The sequence below is a fragment of the Hirundo rustica genome, chromosome 14 (assembly GCF_015227805.2).
Source record: "Hirundo rustica isolate bHirRus1 chromosome 14, bHirRus1.pri.v3, whole genome shotgun sequence".
Taxonomy (NCBI): domain Eukaryota; kingdom Metazoa; phylum Chordata; class Aves; order Passeriformes; family Hirundinidae; genus Hirundo; species Hirundo rustica.
The window spans coordinates 10,879,889-10,898,923 of NC_053463.1; the positions used below are offsets into that span (position 1 = coordinate 10,879,889).

The window sequence follows — 19,035 nt, forward strand, 5'->3', positions numbered from 1 at the left end:
ACCGGCTCCAAGCCCTCTCCTCAGTTGCTTGTCAAGGATTCCTGAGCCTTGGACAAAGACACACTTGAGCTGTTTAAATGAATCTTTGAGGTTCCCTTTGCATTTTGTCTTCAAAAGGGTGTTTATTATTCTTTCTACAATTTTTTTTCCCCTCTTTTATGACTACAGGCAATACAAGCTAGAATAACACATTTACACCATGGTATCTTCAGGGCTCTGGCAACAGTTCTTAAAGGGCTTCTCCACCCTAAATGATGATCCTATGGAAGTGGTGGGTCTGTGGTACATGGCTCCTGAATCCTCAGCCAGTCCCACAGCAGCCTGATCACAAGCAACTGTTCACAAAAGCCCCACTGAATTCTGCAGCTATTATTTTCAGAGCTGCAAGGAAAAGGAAATAGGAAGTAAAGCTGCTGTAATGCATTTTTGCATGCTTCAGTGTGGTGCTGTTTACTTTGTGAGAGATTTTTTTTTTTTAATTTCCATTTGCATTTGAGTGTTGTAACCAGCAGCTGCAGCTCTTCAGCTGAGCTCAGCGCTGGGGTTTTCCATGGTGCAATTGACCCAGGGGCACTTCTCAGTGGCTGCATCCTGCCATCAGCCAGGGCTTTGCAGTGATGTTATTTAGCACAGGGGGAAGGGAAAGGAGCCAATAGATCCATTTATCTGGAAGCAGAGCTCCCAAGGGCAGCAGAGCCAGGCTGGGAGCTGGCAGCACATCAGCTCCTCTCTGCAAAGGTACCCTGATATAATTTGAAAATTTTATTGCTTGTAGAAGTAGTTGAGAGATACCAGAAGTTCAGTCCTGACAGTGGAGATGCACTGGTTTGCTGATATCCTGGGGCTGGAGAGAAGACCCCAAACTAATTTACTGGGATACTGGAGAAGAATTAAGGGCAGGTAAACCCAGACCCTGTAGTTTTAATAATTCTTGATCAGGTGATTCCATCTAAGAAAGTTTGTATCTCGCTTGAACTGCGAGTGGCTTCAAGCTGCTGCAGCCATTCTTGGCTTTAATTCTGTTTTACCCTCTGAAGATCAGTAAAACAATGGTTTCCATGCAGTGGCTGCTGCGGGCTGTCATGGGTTGGCATGAATCAAACTAAATTAGGAGCAGTACTGAGGGCTCTGAAAAGCAGAGGAAAACAAGGAAAACATTCTGGTGGAGCTGCCTGCACAGATGTATTTCTGGCACAGTAAGTGTTGCATTTTCAAAATGAAACTTTTTGTCTTGGTTAGGGTTTTTTTGGTTTTTGTTCATTCATAGTGGAAGCCAAAATTCTACTGATTCTCAATTTTCCTTTTCTATTTTTTTTTTTCCTCTTCCAGAACTTTTTCACATGTTATAGAGGGCAAAGGGCCTCTTGGGCTTTAGTTCTTGCATCTAGATCATTTGAGAAAATAAATTCCTAAGAAATTGAAAGCACTTGTGATCCCAGCTGTGATGCATCAGAGCCCAGAGCAGGCTGGGCTTCTTAGGGCTCTGCAGAAGTGATGGCTGGGCTCTCCTCCTTGTCCTTCTGGAGGCAGAAACAGGGCAGCAAATCAGCCTGTGCATCTTCCAGCAGTAGTCTCAGCCTGTGACCGTAATTCCCCCCTTTCTGTTCAGTCAGAGCTTTTTGGTCCAATATTTCTCGGTTTGGGGGAGGAGGGTGTCCTTTGTTGATGTTTCATCTTTCATTGGCTAATAAGTTTTGAATCCTTGGGGTTTTTTGGAGTGTGATAAAGCAGATATTAAGCCAGCACTTTAGTGTATAGAATGCCACAGCTGGTGTGGAAGGTTTTGTAGAAATGCCATGTACATTCTGCCAGGATTAACCTCTGCTTTTGGAGCTGATATGGATGGGTTCACCTAGGAGTTTTATGCTGTTGAACTTGTGCAGTAAAGAAACATTCAATAAGTGAAGGAACTGACACAGATAGCAGTATTCCTGTGTCCAGCAGGGGAGGAAGAACAGGAAGCTTACCAGAAACCTTAACTGAAACATCACCAAAATCAAACAGGAAAACAGCTCCTCTGCAAGTATGGTCTGAAGCTGGCTGCTGATTAAAGAAAGATGATAAACAGGTGGTAAATCAGTGCACTAAGCAGGAGAGGAAAAGCAGAGAGCTTCTGGTGGACTGCACCACCTGCAATGATCTGGTTTCTGTTTGAGGAGCATGGCAGAATAAGTCTTGTAAGATAACTTTTATGGGAAGGGACCTCGGGAAGGCTCTCACATCGGGTGCTCCAGCATCCTGCTTGTGGTCAGCCACTAGCCACCAAGTTGCCCTGAGCTGTTTCCAATCTGGGAGACCTCTCATCAGCTGTCCCACTGTTTGTCTGACCTTGCAGGAAGAAACATCCCTAATATCCTGGCTAAACCTGTTATTACAGCTTTTGCCCCTTGTCCCCCTTCTCTTTCGTGCTCCTACCATGCACCCTGGGCAGAGCTTGGGTCTGCTCTCCCCTTAAGCCCCTGGCACAAGAGTGTTATGAGTCTCCAACACCTCTCCTTCTCCAGAAGAACAACTCCTCTCTCAGCCAGGGCTCAGTGCCCTAGCTGTGCTGGTGGCTTCAGGCTTTTGGGGCTAATTTCTCTGCTTTGTCCATGCCTTTCTTGCATTGGAAGGACACAAAACTGAGCACAGTGTTCTAGGTGTGGTCTGCTGTGTTCTAGGTAGAGGGGAGAATCCCTTCCTTCCATCTTTTGGGTGTGCTTCTTTTGGTGTATATCCACGTGGAGGCTTAAAGAGAAAAGGCTGTGTGAACTGGAGACCCAAGCAGGAGCTGACTTGGTGGCCCCAGACCACACTGGCTGCTGGCACTTTTGGATATGGAATTGATGGGATAGTCAGTGAGTGCCTGGAGGGATAATAACAAAAATAAATGCTGCTGCAGAGATCAGCCTGCCATGAACTCACAAGTTACAGCTGAGTCATTTCCCATTGATGAGATGTGGAGTGGAAGGAATGGAGAAATCCATGGATAAATGGGGAAAAGGAAGCATGTTCTTGGCTCTTCAGACATGCCCTTGCCTGATGCCCACAGATACTTCTGGCAGTGCTGCAGCAGCATGAGACTGCACACTATAGAAACTCCTGGCTAGAAAGTCATTTAGGCTAAATTTACAGTGGCTACACAAACATTTTTGCTGCTGCCTCCCCAAGCAAGAGAGCAAGTTTTCAATTACAGAATCACAAACAGGCACGCAGGACACACCCTGATTTATGCATTAAATACCAGGAAAGGCTGAAGTTCTGTTTGTCACTTAGCAGACGGTGACGGTTGCTCCAGCATGTGAAATATTTCATGCCTGACACCTCAGTTCAGGAAATGGTGGTTTGCTCAGCAGAGGTGCAAGAGCCTGCAAGTTGTTATCAAGTGTAGCACGAGCCTTTCTCATAGGTTTTCTCAATTTTCTGAGTTTATTTTCCAGAGCAGAAAGCTGTGCTGTGCTCTTCATTGTGCACAGTGGGGTACCCCAGCAGGCGCTTGTGAGCTTGGGATGCCTGCAGCAGGGGACATGTCCTGAACACCAAGTTCTTGAGTTTTTAATTGAGTCTTGACACTGTAGCAAGTTCATTTTCCTTCAGAGCTGGGCTCACATCCTGCAGATCTCAGTGGCTGAGGTTCCTATCCCCAAATGCAAGGTGTCTGAGGTTTGCTGAACTGCAGCACGTTCATTGTGAAACTCTGCCAGAAAGGTGGCTCAGCCGCCCCTGGGTTGCTGTTCTGTGAAGGGGTTGAAGATGAGCCCTTGCAGGTCCTTTCCTAGCAGTGGGAACAGGTGTGTGCTGAGTGGGTGCTGTGCCCACCCCATGTGTGGGAGGGCATCAGTGGGGCTCCCACACATCCTCTCCACTTTGAGGAGAGCCCTGTGGTAAGGGCAACGCCTGGCTCCTCGCGTTTGTGTCTCACCAGCTCCTGCTCTGAAAGTAAAAAAAGAACAAACGGCAGGACCAGCATCTTCCTTCTTGTCTTTACAAAGGCCATGTGAATAGGTCATGGTGATGATGGGGTGGCTCCTTCCAGCCAAGGCTGTGGGAGGTGGGAGCACAGCCCCTGTCACCCTGGTGCTCTCAATGCTTCTGCAGATACCTCCTAATTTCTAAAACACCTCTGCTCCAACATGAGTCTTCAGCCTTCAAACATGGTTTAGGAAGCAAGTTGCTCCTCTTCACAAGAAGGACCTTCCCCAGGGCAATTAGCTGTTTCCCCTGAAATAGAGAAATTTTGTCTCCACTTGGATCTGTAAGGCTCCATACAACGTGTTTGTGTAGCACAGCATTACTGTTCCAGCCCTGGCACTGGGAATGGCCAAATGTCAGCCACGTGCAGCTTCCCTGACCCCAGCAGGATCCTGCCTCCATCCCACTGTGGGGGGCTGTAGGTGCAGACTACCAGGATCATTTAGGCTGGAAAACTCTCTGAGATCATCGAATCCAACCATTCTCCCAGCAGTGCCAGGCCCACCACTAAACCGTGTCCCCAAGTGCCACATCTACGTGTCTTTTAAATCCCTCCAGGGATGGTGGCTCTGCTGCTGCCCTGGGCAGCCCATTCCAGAGCTTGGCAACAATTTCCATGAAGAAATTGTTCCTAGTATCCAATCTAAACCTCTCCTGGCATATTTCTCTTGTCCTATCACTTATTACCTGGGAGAAGAGGCTGATCCCCATCGGGTTCCACCCTCCTGTCAGGGAGTTGTAGAGAGCAATGAGGTTCTGTCCTGAGCCTCCTTTTCTCCAGAATGTTTTAGTCCCTGCAAAAGTTGTCTGAGCAGAGTAATTCCTGATCCTGGGGACTTTGCCTTGGCAGGACACTCACTCAGTCTGGCTATACTCCTTGGCTCGCTTCCTTGGTGGAAGATGTCACCCTGCTCTGGAACCCAGAAAAATGTTATTTCAAGGCTTCCTCATACTTGTGAGCAGGTCAAGGGCTGTTCCCACTCTTTAATAACCCCTGGATGCTCCTGTTACCTAAAGGTGTGTGCATTGAAACCAAACACCTTGGTGGGCTGCTTCTCTCAGGATGCTGATGAGGTAGAATATTTGTGACCCGTTTAACATGAGTAAAATACTGGAGGGAAGTGAGCAGAGCTCTTCATTAGGGATGGGACTGAGGGGATCAGCCAGTCCTTCCAGCAAAGCTCCTTGTGCTTCTCTGTGGGAAGCCTGTTTGTGGCTTACAGTAGCACGGGGTGAAACAGGCTAGGCAGGAGAAATCCCAGTAATGCCCCTCCAAAGCTGATGGTGAAGGATTGCCCTGGGTAGGAATGGCAGCTGCTGGATATAACACAAAATTATTATTTCTATGTGAAACAGGTGTCTAACACGGTTTACTTGCTGATTTTAAATATTGCCACTAGTAATCTATGCCATATCCCTCCAGAATTGTTAAAAATATCCTAAGAACTAGCCACAAGGCTGGAACAGGCCTGCACAGTCCCCGTTCTGCTCCCTGCTCTGTCTGCTTTCTTCAGCAATAAAGCTGGTGAAAACAAAGCTGTACCTGTCTGGACTTGTCTTCCCAGTTAGTTTCTGCTGCCTGAAGACTGTTGGTGAAATCTCTGTAATATTAAGCCGATGAAAGAACAAACTCAGTGAAACATATTCTTGCAATGAAGATATTGGAACTGGGCACATCTAGTGGATATGTTGTGGTTCACCTGGCTCTGGTTATTTAATAGCCCTGCTCACAAATAGATGATATGTGTAATGCTTGTGCTCAATTCAGTTTGAATTAGGGCCAGTATTCTTATGCTGTTTTCTGTCCTTCAGTCTCCGTGTTATCAATGCTAAACCACACGTGCTTTGAAAGGAGCAAAACCTCCAGCTATTTTCTGGTTGCCATGAACTCCTCAGGTCCTCTCATTCCTCCTCCCTTTGAGAACCTGCCTTTTACCACTCCCTTGTTTTTGTGTTTTCAACCATTGATCCATACAAACAGAGCAAAGTCCCTCCCTCTGCCTGTGGCTGGCAGGCAGCTGCTTCTGCTCAGGCTGTCGTGTAATGCTATCGAAACTGAATTCCCCTGGAAGGTCCCCAGAAGATGCTGGACACATCTTGGCTTGCCCCAGCTTTGAGGCTGTGACCACAGCATGTTGTGTGATGGGGAACAAGCACAATAGACAGGAATCCTTGGTCAAAGTTTGACCCTATTAAGGCAAAATAGGTGGTGAGTTCATCTGTGGCAGCTGAGCACCCACTCTCTTTTCACAGCTCAGAATGCTCATGTGGCGACGTTTTCCTGCGGTTTTGGCCCAGGAGCTGAGTGCCCTGGCAACCTGCTGGGCCACCAACTCAACCTTTCCTCCCTGCTGGGTTGTGGGGCCTGGGAGACACGAGTGAGCTGTGAGATGCTGGTCTGTGCTGTGTGGGCTGTGACAGCTTCTCACCCCTCATCCCACCTGACATCTTGGGCTGGCTGGGTGCTGACTGCCAGGATCTTCAAAGGCTTCATGGTGACGTTTCTGTGTGAATCATGAGCAAAATGCAGGGAATAGGTCATTCTGAAGTTAAAAAGGCTGAGGAGAGCTGCACTGTTCATGTTAGCTGTCAAAAAGCAAGGGGAGAGGCTGGATTTGCTGTCCCGTCCTCTCTGCAAATCAGATTCCTTATTCCTGGATATTTCCTGCTAACCAGGGGCTGTTTCATCCATATGTTAGTCTTGGCTTTGATTTGCAGCCTCACACGCCAGAACAGATGGTAACTGCCTCGGTGCTCATGCAGAGACAGACCCTGGTAACTTCTGGCACAGAGGTTTTGGTTAGATGTGTCATCTGATCTGCTCCTTGCCCAGACCCCGGCCCTCCTCAGCTCTGAGCCCTGTGGCTGCTGATCCTCCTACCCCATCTTCCTGTCGTGCTGCCTGCGATCTGGCACTGCCCTTCCACCACGGTCAGTTCGTGCCTGGCAACCCTGAGTCCTTCATACCCTGTGTGACATCTCTGCTCATATCCAGCTGGTGACCAAACCAGCAGGGTGAGCAGATTTTCTAGGTTTTAGGCAGTTTATGACTTGTGCTGGCTTGGGTTGATGTGCCTTTGAGAGTTCAGCTAATGGCAGTGCGTGCCATGCTTGTGTTGGAACTTTGGAAGGGGCCATGGGAAGTTTTCCCATCCCTTCCCAGCTCCTCCCTTCTCTGGGGAAGCTGGGCTAGGACAGAGTGCACGGCAGGAAACCACGCTGGCTGAATTCGCATCCTGACCTTATTAGGACAAATGAGACCAAAGGTTAGTGGGGAATGACGTAGTGCAAGTAACTGGAGCTACCTGCACCGTGCTGCTGCACCAATGAGCTTTTATTACTGCTTTTATTACTGCCTTGGGCTTTCTGCACAGAGAAGGGCTGGAGAGGAACAGGGATGAGTTAACAGTGAGAGAAATATTGAAGGGGATAGAAAAATGTGGGAGAAAAATCAACTTTGATGTGCAGCACTGTGGTGGGAGAGGGTACAGGCAGTGGACTGAAGCAACTGGTGAAAGGGAAAAGACAACTTAGATAAAACTGCTCCATGAAAATGTGACTTTCCTCCCTATCTCCCTTTCTAGGGACGATGATTCCCCATGTAAGCTCTAACACCAACTCTTCTACAGATAACACTTCTTTCCTTGGCCCTCCCAAGCCTCTGAGAGAAGCTTTTGCCATGAGAAAGTTTCTGTCTTCCTTGTGTGGTGTTTTTACAAATATGGGGAAATGGTGAAACTTGTGGAACTGGAGAGGAGGAATGGCCCTCAGCAACAGAGAAGTGTTTGTAGTCCATGACGTTTGGTTGCTTTCTAAGCAATAGTTTGCCTTTGCACCACAAGTAAATATCCCACTGGTTTTTGCAGTTATAAATTCAGACCTGTGGCCCGAAGCACTGCTATCCATTCCAGGTGTGACACTGTAAATCATGTGACTGCCTGGAAACGTGTATGACTATCAGCAAATAAAGGTGAAAGGATAACTGCAGGATAACTTTCTGCTGCCTGGCAGGCAAACACAAGGTGCCATTGCTCTGGGCAGCCGAGAGCCAGAGGCTTCTCCTGGCACTCTTGAGCCATTCACTAAGAGTCCATTTGGACAAAGACTGGGGGAAAAGCAGCAACTCCTCGTTTACAGGTCCCAGGTTTTCCCTGGGAAAAGCTTCTGTTACCAGATGTGGTCGGTCTTTCCCCCGCTGGTATGAAGCAGCAGCTTCTTCCACCTTAATGCTTGAGATGCTGCAGAGCTTTCCTGCATACGGGATGTGGGACTATATCTGAGACTGTCTTGTTATTTTCAAGAAGTTTTGTCCTGTTGATGGTCTAAGGCTCTAAAGCTAAATAAAGGGATTTTTTTGTTTGTTTTTGAATAGTTTCAAGGCTTAGCAATGAGCTGCAGCCAGTGATGGTGTGAGAATGGGTAGGTGGTGGAAAGCCTCTGCTAGAGTAGCCTTCCAAGCCTGCAGCAGTAGCTCTATTCATTTCCTAAATGACCAGTGATTACACAACGACTCCTTCTTGTTTTCCACTTCAGAGAAGTTGTCTCTATTTTTACAACAGCTGCACTGCCTTTAGATCTGTCTCTCTGTCATGCAAGGTTCATAGCACATGAGCTTCTTGCCCTTAGAGCCCAGCCCATCGGAACTTTACTGCTCTGGCTGGGTTTGAAAGGGCTGAGCAGCTGTCCCCAGGGACATGCTCTCCTGCGATGGGAATACTTCCCAGCTGAATTTAGCTGTGTGCATATGACAGGTGAAGACAACTCTTATTCCAACAGACGTTTACTGGGTTTATGAAGAGCTTGATTAGGATAGGCAAGTTCAGAAAAATCCAGTGCCAAGGTTTCTATCACATAGCCTGTGCAGAGAGTTTATCCTAAAGAGCTGATGACGCTCCTCTGGGTACAAGTAGCCTGAAAGTCTCTTTAGTCTGTTGCTTCTGCAAGACCCACCTGCCCTGGAGGTGATGGAGGAGCCACTCAGGCATCAGCTCAGTGTAGCAGCCCCTAAGTCACCCCACTCCTGAGCTGGAGAGCAACACTCTGGTTTTCTTCCCCTCCCAAAGAGCTCAAAACAACAAAACTGACAATACTTACCTGGGGTGGAATTTATCCATCCAGAGGCTTCAATAGCTGAATAACTACCAAATTCTGTCACAAGACTTCACCCCTTTTCACTGGTAAAATACCCAACGTGCAGTCAGACAGACATGCAGGTACCTTGGCAGATAACAAGGGAAAGCATTTCCAAAATCCTGATAAAATAGTCTCAGAGCATGTCTCTGGTCCCTGGTGTGAGGCACTTGCTGCTGCTTTCTTCTATTCCCAAATCTTGGTCTACCCTTTTATCTGTGAACATTTCAATGCTGGGGTATTTTTGCATGTGGGCATATTTGAGAAAAGTGTGCCCATTTTAATGCATGAATGGGTGATTTAATCTCGACCTTATTTTTAGCAATGTTTGCATAATAGAAAGTTTCCCATCTCTCTCCTGCCCCCTCCCCACCCCCCCTCCCCCATGTGTGGTAAGCTTGCAAGGGCTCTTAAAATGGATTTCCTCCTTGTGCTGGTGATGCTGACCTGGTGTCCTGTCCCAGGGCTAGAGGTAGCTCTAGGCCCTGCAGCCCCACATCCTTTCCCTGGTAGAAGGTGCTGCTGCAGCTGACCAGGACACAAATCTGGTGATGGAATCAGAGAATCATCAAATGGTTTGGGCTGGAAGGGACATTAAAGCTCATTTTTTCTCCAGCCTGCTATGGGCACAGACACCTTCCACTATCCCAGGTTTCTCCAAGCCCCTCTCATCCTGGCCTTGAACACTTCCAGGGATGGGGCAGCCACAGCTTCTCTGGACAGCCTGTGCCAGGGCCTCATGACCCTCCAGAGTCAAGAATTTCTTCCCAATATCTGTTCAGTCCAGCCCTACCCCATGTCAGTTTGTGGCCGTATCCCCTTGTCCTGTCACTGTCTGCCTGAGTTAAAAGTTGCTCTCTGTCTCTTTTATAAGCTCACTTTAAATACTGGAAGGCTGAGAATCTGGTGGGTGAATTTTTGCTTGTGCACAAAATGTTCCTGCTTTAGACCTGCAGGATTTTAGGTGTGTGTGATTTAAGGCAGCCCAGGTACTCAGGGGTTCCCAACGTGTGGATCTTGGGGTCGGAGACCCGCCCAGGAGCGTGACAGCTTTGGGGCTTCCACCCCTGCAGGGCCAGGATGAGCTCATCAGAAGCTGCTCTCTGCCCAAGGTGCTTCCTGGGCTTGCCTGCCTCAGGCTGTGCCAGGGAGGGCTGGTTAATCATTAACAGGACAAAGGGACCTCTCCCTCCCCGGGTTGCCCCTGCACCTTACTGTGCTGGATATGAGACCCACGACCTGGCACTCGATTTTCCCTCTTCCCTCAGTAAGCCTCACATCTGTCCCTGCCCTGCAGGTCAGGCTGCAGCAAAGCCTGTGCCAAAGGCAGGAGGAAATGTCCTCTTTGTTCCAGCCCTTTGGGCTGGGTCTTCCTCTCCTGCAGCCCAAAATTCTCCTTGGCTCTGGCCCAGAAAATGAAGCCATTCCCCAAAGGCCAGCACAGCACTGGGGTTTTCCAGGCAGTGTCAGTGCCTGTGGCTCTCACACACCGCCTCAGCTTCACCTGTATCCCAGCACACATGATGCAGTAACACTAGACCTTTACAGCAGAGCAAATGGATCAAATATTCAGGGGAAAACCATCTTGCTTTCCCCTTGCCTTCTGAATTGTGCCTGTGCTTTCTTTTTAGGCAAGCCTTAGGTATTTAACTATGGCTTCATTGCTGATCTAATACCTGAATCCGGTGGTATCGCTGATAGGAATATCCACGGGATGGACTTGCTGTGCAGGATTTTTTAGTGTAGACTATAACCTTGCTCTGAGTCAGGTCTGACTCGCAGATGATGACAAACACAAACCAAGTACCCCACACTGCACATCACCAGGGCTCCCCTTCCCTGACATGAAGGATTCCACCCATCAGCTGCACTTGGAAGAGGGAAGAGCAGAAAATGAGCACAAACAAAATTCTTTGTGCTTTCATGAGTCATGAAAAAACCCCTCCAACTGTCTCAACAGCACATCTGTTTGGGTATTTTCAAGGAAGCTGGAACGCATCCTCAGAGCTCTTCCATGAGAAAAAGTAAACATGTCATATATAAAACATTTTATTAAAACAAATATACAACACTTTATATACAAAAATAAAATGTACAAGAAAATAGTTTGGTACAGTTTAGTGATTTGATTTCTATCTATTACAAACACACATTAGAACCTCTTCCAACCAGCACTCGCCTGCATATGCTGATCCAGAGGATCTGTGGGATGTTACAGCTTGTGTGCAGTACTGGAGAAAACCCCACAGAGTGCCAGAAGGAATCTGCAAAAGGCACGGTAAAAATGAAGAGCTCGGCCCCTATCAGTGCAAAATGGTTTCATGCAGCAGCTCCTGAACTCCTCTGAGGACAGGGATAGGGCGTGCCTGTGGCAGAGAGCATCCCGGGAACGGACTGGGTGGAAGCAAAGCCTAAACTGAACTTTCACATTTTAATCATATTTACAGAGTTTGAAAGGTCTGAAAGATGAACTATACAATGGAGTAAATCAACGAAGAGATGGCCCATTAGCCCAATTTTTCTGTGGAAGTGTAATGACGGTTGTAAAGCTCAATGTCACCAGTGTTGCACAGGTAAGCAGCAACCAAAACCAACAGGTCAGAGACTTGTCTGCAGTCCCTCCTCTAAGCACACCGTGGGTAAAGTGCTCATCACACCACACTTGGGGAGGATGCTAACCTGCTCCCCAGGCTTGTGGTACCCCACCAGGTCAGACTCCATGGCACAGTGACACCTTCCAGCAAAAGCTTCACCTCCAGAGCAATAAGGTGGGAGCTGCAGCTGAGCACCTTCAGTGCCGGAGTCCTGCTAGCGAGGTGGGGTTCCTTTTTTTACCTTGATCATGGTGTTTTCCATGCTAACCTTTCCAGGCCTACAATTGAAACGGAATAGAAAAGCTACTTTCTTCCTTCAGTCAGTAACAAAAAATATCTTCCACTCTCTCCATGCTTTGTTGAAGTTCCTGTCCAAGAGCAGTTTGTGGTTGGAGGAAGCCCAGGGTTTACAATCCACAGGGAATGACTTGCATGGTCGGCCTCACTGAATCCAGCCAGGAGAAGTCTAGGCTGTTTTTCTGGTCCAGGAATCTGAAATCCATCTCTCCTAGATAAAAGGAACCGAGAATGGGCACTGAATTAATGCAGTAAGAGCAAAATAGCATAGAGATATATTAAAAATAAATATCAAACATTGGAAAGATTTCTCAGATGAGAGTAAATACTTTATTATTTTACAACTGACTAGTTTTTTACTAGTATTTTTGACTACTATTTTACTACTATTTACTATTATTTTCCTAAAATACATCAAACACTTTCTATTAAACTATTTCATTGAAGCCATTGCCAGAGGAAATTCTTCAGTTATATTCCAAGACCTAACTCACACGTGTATAAGCCACAAATCTGTAGGATTTGCTTACTGGAGGTGTTTTTGACTTTTTATCAACAAATTCCTTCCAGCCTTCCAACAGGCTGCTTGGAAATCTCAGAACACAAGGATGGTGAATTCCTGCATTTTCTTTGCTGCCTCCCACTTAGTGTCTTATCTGCATCATCCTGTGGCCTTGACTGTCAGGGACAGCCCAGGAGCCTGTACCTGATGTCGTGTCGATGTCCCCGTCCTGCTCCTTGTAGCTGTAGGTGCTGCACAGGGTCTGGGTGCCTGACTCGTTGGTGAGAAAACCTTTCCCCCCAATGCTGGTGTTGTGCCAGTCTTGGGGTGGCCCAAGCAGCTGGAAGAGAAGAAGGAGATGGTAAAAAACTGCTCCTTCCTGCTGCGAGTGCAACGTTTGATTTCTAATTAAGGGCAAATAGACAGGCAAGCAACAAGATCAAGTTCTATTTTCTCATGCTAAGTTATATAAAACTTGTTTTGTCACAGTTTTAAAAAAAAAAAGAGTTCACGCAAACCAGCAAGGGCTGGAGCACCTTTTCCTATCTTATCAGTGGGATGAGTGTGACATGTCTGGAAATGCAGATTAGCAGCTAAACACGTCAGAGGAGGAGGGAAGGGCAAAACAGAAAGGCCTAGAGGATCTTGGCAGACGCTAATACAACAACCTGAGATCAAGGAAATGGCCTCAAGTTGTGCCAGGGGATGTCTATATTGGATGTTACGGAAGAAATTCTCATGGAAAGGATTGTCAAGCATTTGAATATGTCCAGGGAAGTGGTGGAGTCATCATCCCTGGAAGGGTTCAAAAAGCACGAGGACATGGCACTTGAGAACATGGTTTTAATGAACATGGCGGTGGTGCTGGAATGATGGTTGGACTTGATCTCTTAGAGATCTTTTTCCAACCTTAATGATTCTATGAATCTCTAGTTCTAGAAGTGCTCAGTAACATCCTCTGACTTCCACATGAAGGGTAAATATCTCCATGGGTGTGTCCTCTCCTGATCATGTTTGCAAAGCAGCTTTTTTTAATATTTAATTTTTCAGGCTTCCTCATTACTCATTAAGAAAGTGTATGTTCAGCTCACATGAGACTGGACCAGATACCTGCTTCCCTTCCTCTCTTGGTACAAACACCAACTATGGACAATTTTATTCTGACAGAAGGGCTGGTTTTACCTTAAAAATATCCGTATTTATTTCCTCTTCATCTTCGTCTGTGACTGTTTTGTAAGCACATTAAAAAAAAGGGAAGAAAACAGAGATGTCAACTTTTAGCCCTTATACTTCTGCTTCTTCACCACAGAACCTGCTTCATATTCTCTTGTCACACAACAAGATTACTTTTTATTCCTGCCCACCCAAGACTCCTTGCAGCCCTTCATCTCTCTTGTTGCTCTTCAACAACTGCCTGTCGAGGTGCAGGGCTCCAGCCAGCTCTGATGCCTCCCCAGGGCTCAACAGAGCCCACTTGCTGTGGAAGATGGTAGGAGGAAGATGATTTGCCCCCCGAGTGCAGAAGCACTGATATATCCACGTTGTTTATTTCCCCAGTGGTAAGCATGGCTGCCTCCACCATCTCTGCTGGAGCAGGTGGCATTTCAGAGCCTTTCACCTGTGGGCAGGTGGCGTGTGCCAGCTCTTCCCTTCTGCACCCTGGTTGGTTTGCTAACTCCCAATTCCCAAATCTATCAGATGGGGGTTATTTTTTCTACAAAACAGCTCTTGTTTCTCCTGCTGGCCCAGGCACTCCTTCATCCTGCTGCCTTGCCTCCAGCAGAGCAGTGAAAAACTGGGATAGGGAAAAAGAAACACTCACCTTCAGAGGATGAAGCCAGGGGAGACACCTGGAGCTGGTAGAGGTCGTTGGTGCTGTCAGCCATGGTGACCTCCATTGCTGGCCTCCAGCTGGTCAGGGAGCCGCTCACCTCGCAGGAGGACAGGTCTGTGGGGTGCACCAGGAGTTGGCACTCACAGGAGGGAGAGGACCACCTCTGTTTCCTCCCTGCCAGTCTGACGCTGCAGCTGCCCCAGCCCCAGGACTCATCTTTGACCACGGGTTTAGCACAAATGTCACCTTCTGCTCTGCTCAGACCTAAACCCAGCGTCTCACCTAAGGTGATGGCTGTGCTCTCCACCTCCACTTCCTGCCCTGCATAGTCGTGAATGGTGTAGCCACTGTGGTCATCTGGCAAAGGAGTGTTGGTTAGGCTTTCTGCTGACTCTTTCAGCCTTGTCTCCTCATAACACTACAAAAAACAAGGGTAAAGCATGAAGGACGTGAACAGACAAGTTCCCATATGAAAAAAGTTAAGAAAGAAAACCACCAAAACCTCTAGCTTCTTCAGCTGCCTCTACAGACACATACCTTTCTCTTGCTCCTGTTTCTGACTTCTCTTGAGGACTTTGACTTCCTTTCTGTGAAATAAGACAAATGTGAGAAAGGGCTGCACATTTTAGGCAAGTGTGAACCCTTGCAGCCTTGAAACCTGCTCAGCAAGCTCAACTACTGCCAGCACCAGCCAGTCCCCTTGACCCCCTGATGCTGCCTTTAGGCATGTTTAAGGAATCTGGGATAAAATTAACTATTTGTACGAGCTATTCCCAGCAATAACCAGTGAGCAAGCCCAGTAGCACCAGTGCTACCACCGGGTCTGTTACCCCCTGCTTACACAGAGCAGGACGTTTAAGGGCTGTTTAAGCAGTGTAACTGCAGCTGGACCCCCCTGCCAAGGGTTTACCTTTCTTCTGATGCTTTGTCAAGGGTGGCAGCATCCTGTAAACCCTGACGGCACTGGAGCCCCTGTTGATGCTTTTATCCTTCACTTCTTCGATGTCAGGCAGCGAATTCATGGCACAGCGGAAATTTGCCTTCCAGGTTTTTGGATCAGGATCTTTCTCGCCTTCTTTATACCTTCCTATAAATAAGAGATGGGTTTTATTTTTTACGCTTTCCAGTGCTGGATTTTCCCACCAAATGATACCAACATTCTGTTTTCTTACATATACACTGGGATATGTCAGTATAATGTAACTACTGGTGTAAGTCAAGGTAAAGATGCCTTGTTTAAGATAGAGATATGACTGAAGGGAACAGGAAGCCAGCACACACCTGTATGGATGGCCCAGCTCCGGAAAAGGCAGGCATCCTTCTCCATGTCCCAGCCGTGCTTAGCTGCATGCTTCCATGGGATTTGAAATATCCTCTTATCCTGAAATTTAACCAATAGAGATTTGAATTAAAAAAGGAACATCACATGCCATTTTGGAATGATGGATGTAATCAGAGTTCTCAGTTGCAGCTCTGAAATGTTATAACCCTCCCTTGCTCTATATTTTAGAGCGGGGGGGTTATAACTATTGGCATATAACTAAAATGGTTATTTAATTTATATTTTAATTAAATAGCCATTGTTCCATCTATTTTGTTCACGGCATTTAAGGCTTTTTACGGTTTCTGAAACTGGGAAAAAAACCCCAAAGGTGCTACAGTATAGTAGAAGTGAGCAATATTATCAACTTTATGCCAGAACAATTTCAATACATGGCATCTAACCTATTAGTATGTCATAAATTACAGCATTTTATCTAGATACACTTTGTCAGAGGATCCCTTTTTTTTTAGTTGCCCATAAGATCCTGCAGCTATCCTAAAAAAAAATGTAGCTTAAATATCCTCTTGTGATAGATATGGAAACTTCAGAGACTTGGTTCAGTAAGCTCAGTGATCTTGACCTGTGCTCTACCCTGGTGACAAGGATATGCCTTACAGACCGAAAAATACAACATTTCTTTCATGCCAAATCTTAAAAATGGAAGCAAGTGGAGTATAAGAGCAGCTGTTTATCTGGAACAGGAGGTGACTTGGCTCAATGAGCTACAGGAGTTAAAAGACATTTTGAAGGTTTCTTTGTTCTCCAGCATACTCAGAATGTTTTCAATGCAATTTAATTTTCCCTTCCTAGGAATTTTCTGGGGGAAAAATGGAACTACACCACCGTGTACCAAGCAGAGCTACCCTCCTACAAACAAAAACTGTTATAAACATAATGCTGGCAAGTTTTCTCCATGTCTTTTCCTTCATGATCTTGACTTGTGTTTAGTGTTATTTAAGAACAAGGAATGATAATGAACACAAGTAATACTAATAATGATGATAATAGTACAAACCAGCCTCACCTTGTTAATCCATATCAGTCCTGGTATTTGATTGGAATCAATCTGCATCTCCAACCAGGGCCTCATGCGCATTCTCGCCACTGGCATGTTGGCTGTGAAAGAAGCGACAAACGGGTCAGACAAACTCTCATGGACAAACGGGTCAGACAAACTCTCATCGACAAACGGGTCAGACAAACTCCCATTGCTGTTGGAACCACTCTGCGGTGTCGCCCCTCCGATACTTTCTGTGCTCAGCATCACCACCAATGCTGCCGAGAACTACATTTCCAGAGTCTTAACTCTTGTTCGGTGCCTCTCACCTGCTCCTGGAAGGAAATGCTTCCTGCTCCGCCTGGCTCAGCCCCAAAGCAGGGCTCCGGTTTGGAATTCGGCTAAGAGGCCGCTGGCAGCGTGGGTGCTCAGCCCTTGCTGCGTGGGGCCGGGCAGCCCGGTCCCGAGCCCCGTTCTGCGCGGGGGCAGAGCCCCGACCGGGCGCGGCTGTACCCCGGCTCTACAGCCACGAGAGGCACCGACCGCAAAATCCTCTTCTTAAAAGTTTATTATTAATTAAGTTGCGCAAGGTAGCGGGCAGCGGCCCTGCTGCAGGCGGGTATCCCCAATTCCACCACGACCCGTCCCGAGGAGGGCGCCCGGCGCTGCCGCCGCAAGGACCGGCCCCCCTGACGCTTCCTTTGCGCAAATAATTTCCTGTTTTGCGGCGTTTTCCCAGGACACACGGCCCAAGATCGCCCAAAGAACGCGTTTTTAACTTTCACCAGCAACCCGCTCGGCGCGGGCGGGACGAGGTCCCGGAGAGCGCCCGCTCCGGGCCAGGGTCCGCCAAGGGCTGCCCCGAGCAGCGGGGCTGGGGCCGCCCGCTCCGCCCGGGGCTGAGCCGTGCCGGGCCCTGCGGAGGTGCAGGGACAGCCCGCCCAAGCCCGTCCCCTCCGAGGGTTTGTGCGCTGCACCGCGGCCGCTGCCCGCGGCGGGATGCGCGGCGCCCACCCCGACGGCTGCCGGAGCGATGCGCCCGCTCCGCCTCCAGAGCTCCCCCGCACCATCGAGCCCGGCGCTGCCGCCTCTGGAGGAGCGGAGTTCAGCCGCGCCGTGCCCCCGGCAGCGCTCCCAGGGACCCCGCGGGGCGCCTTCTCCTGGAACCTCCGTGCCGCGCAAAGTGGAGGCTAACGGTGGGATAGGAGATAGGATATGGGATACAGGATATAGGATATGATATATGATATAGGATATAGTATAGGATTAGGATAGAATTAGGACAGGATAGGTTGCACCACGACCCACCTCGCTGTGCCGTGCAGCGCCGAGCTGCGTGTGCCCCGGCCGACGCGCACCCTCCGCCCGCCGCCCGGCTCTGGCTGCCGCCGGCCGCGCCCGCGGGTATAACGCGGCGGCTCCGGGATTCCCCGCGCCCGGGCCCGGCCTCCTCCCGGCCAATCCGCGCCGCGCCGAGGGGTGGACGCGCCCGCAATTGGCGGCCGCCGCAGCATCACTTCGGGGAAATCACGCTGTTGTAGCACCAGCGGCTCTGGGGGTGCGGCTCCCCCGCCGCCGGCCCCGCCCCGCCGCCCGCCCGCGCTCCCCCCGCGGCATCCAGCACCGTCCCGTGGGCTGTTCCGGCACCGAACCGCGGAGGGATCCGGCCCCTGTCCCACCGAAGGATCCAGTCTGTATCCCACGGAGGGATCCCTGTCCCACAGAGACATCCAGCCCCCGTCCCGCAGAGATATCCTGCTCCCTTCCCACAGGGGGATCTGGCCCCCTTTTCAGGAAGAGACGGTGGAGTCGCCAAAGCAATTCCTGTGCACATCATGGTGCTCCTAAACCAGGGACCAGCGTGTGCCAGATACCCACGTGGCCCGCAGCAGGACAAGGGGGAATGGCTTCACGCTTGAGAGAAGGAGAGGTTCAGATTAGATATTAAAAAGAAATTCTTCCCCGTGAGGGTGGTGATGCCCTACAATAGATTGCCCAGAGAGGATGCTCTGTCCCTGGAAGTGTTCAAGAACAGGTTGGATGTGGCCTGAAGCAACCTGGTCTGGCGGAAGGTGTCCTTATTGCAAGGTGTTGGCACCTTTAAGGTCCCTTCCAATCCAGAACACCCTGAGATTCTGTGATTCTATGATAAATGGTGACCAGTGGTACTGTCCCCTCTTGTCCCTCTTGGATGAAGCCTGAGGAAGGGAAATGGCAGCATGACAGAAGGCTACTGAAACCATCAGGATTCCAATGTAGCTGTATGACAGAGAGATCAGATTTTCACCCAATGTCTTCAAGGTGCATTCCATTCAGCAGAATATTAGAGCATTTTTGCTTACTTCCATAATTTCAAGGAAGGTTTGTAGTCATATGCAATAGGAATTTGTATTGGGAGAGAGGTAC

At 48.6% G+C, this 19,035-nt stretch overlaps 1 protein-coding gene across 1 annotated transcript; it reads right to left on the minus strand.

Moving 5' to 3' along the window:
• Positions 1–11,114: 11,114 nt before the first annotated feature.
• IRF1 (interferon regulatory factor 1) lies at positions 11,115–18,015 on the minus strand. Its single transcript, XM_040078627.1, has 10 exons — positions 17,938–18,015; positions 16,657–16,748; positions 15,590–15,689; positions 15,219–15,395; positions 14,846–14,895; positions 14,591–14,726; positions 14,297–14,422; positions 13,657–13,700; positions 12,679–12,814; positions 11,115–12,183 (listed from the first exon to the last, which is right to left on the minus strand). Exons 2-10 carry the CDS (start codon positions 16,741–16,743, stop codon positions 12,083–12,085), a joined length of 957 nt encoding a protein of 318 aa, XP_039934561.1. The 5' UTR covers positions 16,744–16,748; positions 17,938–18,015; the 3' UTR covers positions 11,115–12,082.
• Between the last annotated feature and the right edge of the window lie 1,020 nt (positions 18,016–19,035).

What these genes read in the sequence shown, in the direction of transcription:
- IRF1 (XM_040078627.1), bottom strand. Translation starts at nt 16,743, where the DNA reads ATGCCAGTGGCGAGAATGCGCATGAGGCCCTGGTTGGAGATGCAGATT. An exon ending in GACTGATATGGATTAACAAG is followed by an intron (nt 15,690 to 16,656) that starts GTGAGGCTGGTT and finishes GTTAAATTTCAG; the next exon opens with GATAAGAGGATATTTCAAAT. An exon ending in GAGCTGGGCCATCCATACAG is followed by an intron (nt 15,396 to 15,589) that starts GTGTGTGCTGGC and finishes TCTTATTTATAG; the next exon opens with GAAGGTATAAAGAAGGCGAG.